This window comes from Galeopterus variegatus, unplaced genomic scaffold (genome assembly GCF_000696425.1).
Source record: "Galeopterus variegatus unplaced genomic scaffold, G_variegatus-3.0.2 Scaffold12452, whole genome shotgun sequence".
In the NCBI taxonomy this organism is placed as follows: Eukaryota; Metazoa; Chordata; class Mammalia; order Dermoptera; family Cynocephalidae; genus Galeopterus; species Galeopterus variegatus.
In genome coordinates, this window is record NW_007738563.1 from 1 (window position 1) to 3098 (window position 3098).

Consider the following 3098-nt stretch of genomic DNA (forward strand, 5'->3'; position numbering starts at 1 on the left):
AGCTTGGACCACAATTGGGTAATAGAGAAAAGAACTATTGAAATTAGTCATTGTTCATGTACTAGAGATTTAATTTCCAGCGGAAACTTCAATTTATTCCCAAACAGAGGTATACCAGGTTTTGGCATGGGTTTAGGAATGACTTAGCAATTTGAAGGAAAGAAATAAGGTGATGCTTATCATATTTCTCTCTTCCCTCTTCCAGCTACATTCCCTGGAACCTCCATGAGCCAGAAAGAGGAAAATTTGACTTCTCTGGGAACCTGGACCTGGAGTACGTGGTGTTGCTGCTTCTGTGACCTGGCCCGGGGTGGGAGGCAGAGATATGTCTTCCTGGGGTGGATTAGGGACCCCAGAGCACCAGAGAGGGACGGGGACTGGAGCCCCTTTCTTAGGTCGCTGTGAGAGGCTCTGCATCAGGACCCGGGCACTCAGCAGCTGTGCCCTGACACGCAGAGGGGTGGGCCTGCAGCCTGGGGGCCACCTCTCTACTGCAGTCCAGCGGGGCGAAGACCCTTGGGCTTTCCTGCTCTGCTGGCGGGTGGGGCGGGGGACTGAGCCGTCCCTTCACCCCATCTCCCTGGTTGAGGGAGGGAGGGAAGGGGCCGGCAGCCCTGCCACCCTGTGGTGCATGTGGGCTCCCTCCCCTGCTGGCCTGGCCTGGACTGTCATGGGAGGGACATGCCACAGTTATGTCTTGTTTACCTCCCTAGGGCCTTTGTCCTGATGGCTGCAGAGGTCGGGCTGTGGGTGATCCTGCGTCCAGGCCCCTACATCTGTGCCGAGATCGACCTCGGGGGCTTGCCGAGGCAAGTGGGTCTCCAAGTCCAGAGTTGTGGTCATAGTAAATTTTACAAGAAGTAATATTTCAGTCTAGTAATAATGAAAACAACCTTCGTTTACTGAGCACATATTGTGCCTTGCACTGCATGTACGTCACCTCCTGTGGCACCTGCAGGAGCATGGTGAGGTAGGGGTGTCACTGCCATCCCCATTTCTCAGACGAGGAACTCTTGGTCCTAGGCTTTGGGCATGTGGACAAGAGGGTGCGCCTGGGGAGGTGAGCAGCAGGAAGCTCGAACTTTTCTCCCTGCAGAGGAGGGGCTGAGGCCACCTCTGTCCTTGTGCAATGGGAAGAAAGGGAAAGGGGCTTCAGAGCAGGCAAGGCAAGGTCCTGGCAGCGCTGGGCTTGTTCCAAGGCCCTTTGGTCTTTGTCCGACTGTGTGAGGGGAAGGCCCCCTTCTCCATGCACTGAGACCCTCAGCTCCCTTCCCTTCCTTCTCCCTTTTAATTGCCCTGTTCTTTCACTTGTGATGCTGGCGCTCAGGCCAGACGACTGAGTTTCAGGTGAGAATCCAGGAATCCTTCTGTTAATCCTAGGAGCTGACAGGACTCCCCTGTGTACTCCTGTTTAAATGGGGAATGCTCCATTTAAACAGAATTAAACACCTGAGCGCTTTTACTCCCCACAGTGAGATGAACACTTTGCTTTTCTCCAAGATGGGCTACTTCCCACATCCTTCTCAGGAGCAGAAAGAGCCTGAGCTTGAGGGAAGTGGGAGTTTGAGGAACAATGGTTCCTCCTGCAGGTTAGCTGGAGACCTGCGCCAGCACCTCACTGGTGACCTGGGGGTTCCTGGTTTATAGACTCTCACCCTGCACTTGGAGTCTTAGGTCTTAGAGGAAGTGTGAGTCTGTGCCTAAGGAACAGGCGCTGTGCTCAAGGGAAATGTCTTTAATGAACTAAAGAAGAATGGGGGAGAGTGTTCAATAAACAGCAAAAGAAAAGACTTACTAAGATATGGCTGTGAGAGCTTAGATGGGCTCAGCCCCTAGTCTGGCCAGATGCAGCTGAAGGTGCTTCTTAGCTGTGAAGTGACTTGCAGGTGGAGGTGGTGTGATTTCTTCCAAATCTCCCAAGTCTGTGAGAATGGACTGAAAAGCTCACATGCACAGACCCTCCCAGGCCCCTTGAGTGCTCCAGTACCAGGGCTTGAGGTGGATGGGAGGACGTCAAGCTGTGTGCAGGCAGCTCCCAGAAGGGAGCCACTGAGCCGGCCCTTCTCACCCCCAGCTGGCTACTGCAAGACCCCGTGTCACAGCTGAGAACAACCGACCAGCGCTTCATTGAAGCAGTCGATAAGTATTTTGATCATCTGATTCCCAAAATGCTTCCTCTCCAGGTAAAGCCAAATGACCTTTCCTCCTTTCTTGCATTCGCTTTAGGGAAGTAGTTTATTTTGGTTGCATCACCAGACACTCCACATCTAGTCCCTATGAGAAGTGAAGTTGACATTCTTGTAACTGAATTCTAGGCTCTCATCTCAAGGACAGTAGCTTTACTGGTCCTGTCGTGTGCCTTTACCCCAGGGCTTCCGGAAGGACTCACAGTACACAAGGCAGGGACCACACAAAGGGCTGGGTGGTTGCTGTGTGTACTGGATATTCACTAAATTCACTGACCTTCGTTCTGCTTGTTTCTACTCTTAAATTATCTTTGTTGTTTTAAATACTTAATCCAAGCACTTGGTAAAAAGGCTCAGAAGATACACAAGAATTTATGGTGAAATAGAATCTCCCCTCCCACCTTCCTAAAGCCATTCAGTTGTCTTTTCAGGTGACAGCCAGTCTTACCAGATCTATGTGTATCTTTCCAGAGACTTTCTACACACATGTATGTGTACGTGTGATCCTTTTTTTTATACAAGAATTTACAGTTCCTACTTGGAATTTTCCTTTGTTACTTGACAATATGTTTTTGAAACCTGCCATTCCTGTAAATGGCTGCATGGTGTTCCATGGTATGGATGTGTTGCACTTCACGTGACCAGCGTCCTGTTCACGGACATGCTGTCTCTGTGTGTGTTCACTTGCTGTTGCCCACATTCCAGTTCGATTTAGTCCCAAGCATGGTAAGAAATCAGACATCATGCATCTCCCTCTTGGTGGAGAACCCAGACTGTGTGCATGTGACAGAAATCCTTCATTTTCAGTGTCAACCTACACATATGGGCAGGTCTATACAAAAAAAGGACATTGTATCCTGCAGTCTCCAAGACAGCAATTGTTTAATTGTTGTGATATCCTTTTGTTTGATT

At 50.1% G+C, this 3098-nt stretch overlaps 1 protein-coding gene across 1 annotated transcript in view; it reads left to right on the forward strand.

Moving 5' to 3' along the window:
- Window positions 1-205: 205 nt before the first annotated feature.
- LOC103581149 (beta-galactosidase-1-like protein 3) overlaps window positions 206-3098 on the forward strand; it is a gene marked incomplete at its 5' end in the record, with an annotated part of 33161 nt that continues 30268 nt past the window's right edge. Inside the window, 3 exons of the mRNA XM_008563051.1 lie at window positions 206-274; window positions 714-809; window positions 2075-2183. Coding sequence (XP_008561273.1) covers window positions 206-274; window positions 714-809; window positions 2075-2183 — 274 coding nt within the window. The remainder of the gene's footprint in view (window positions 275-713; window positions 810-2074; window positions 2184-3098) is intronic.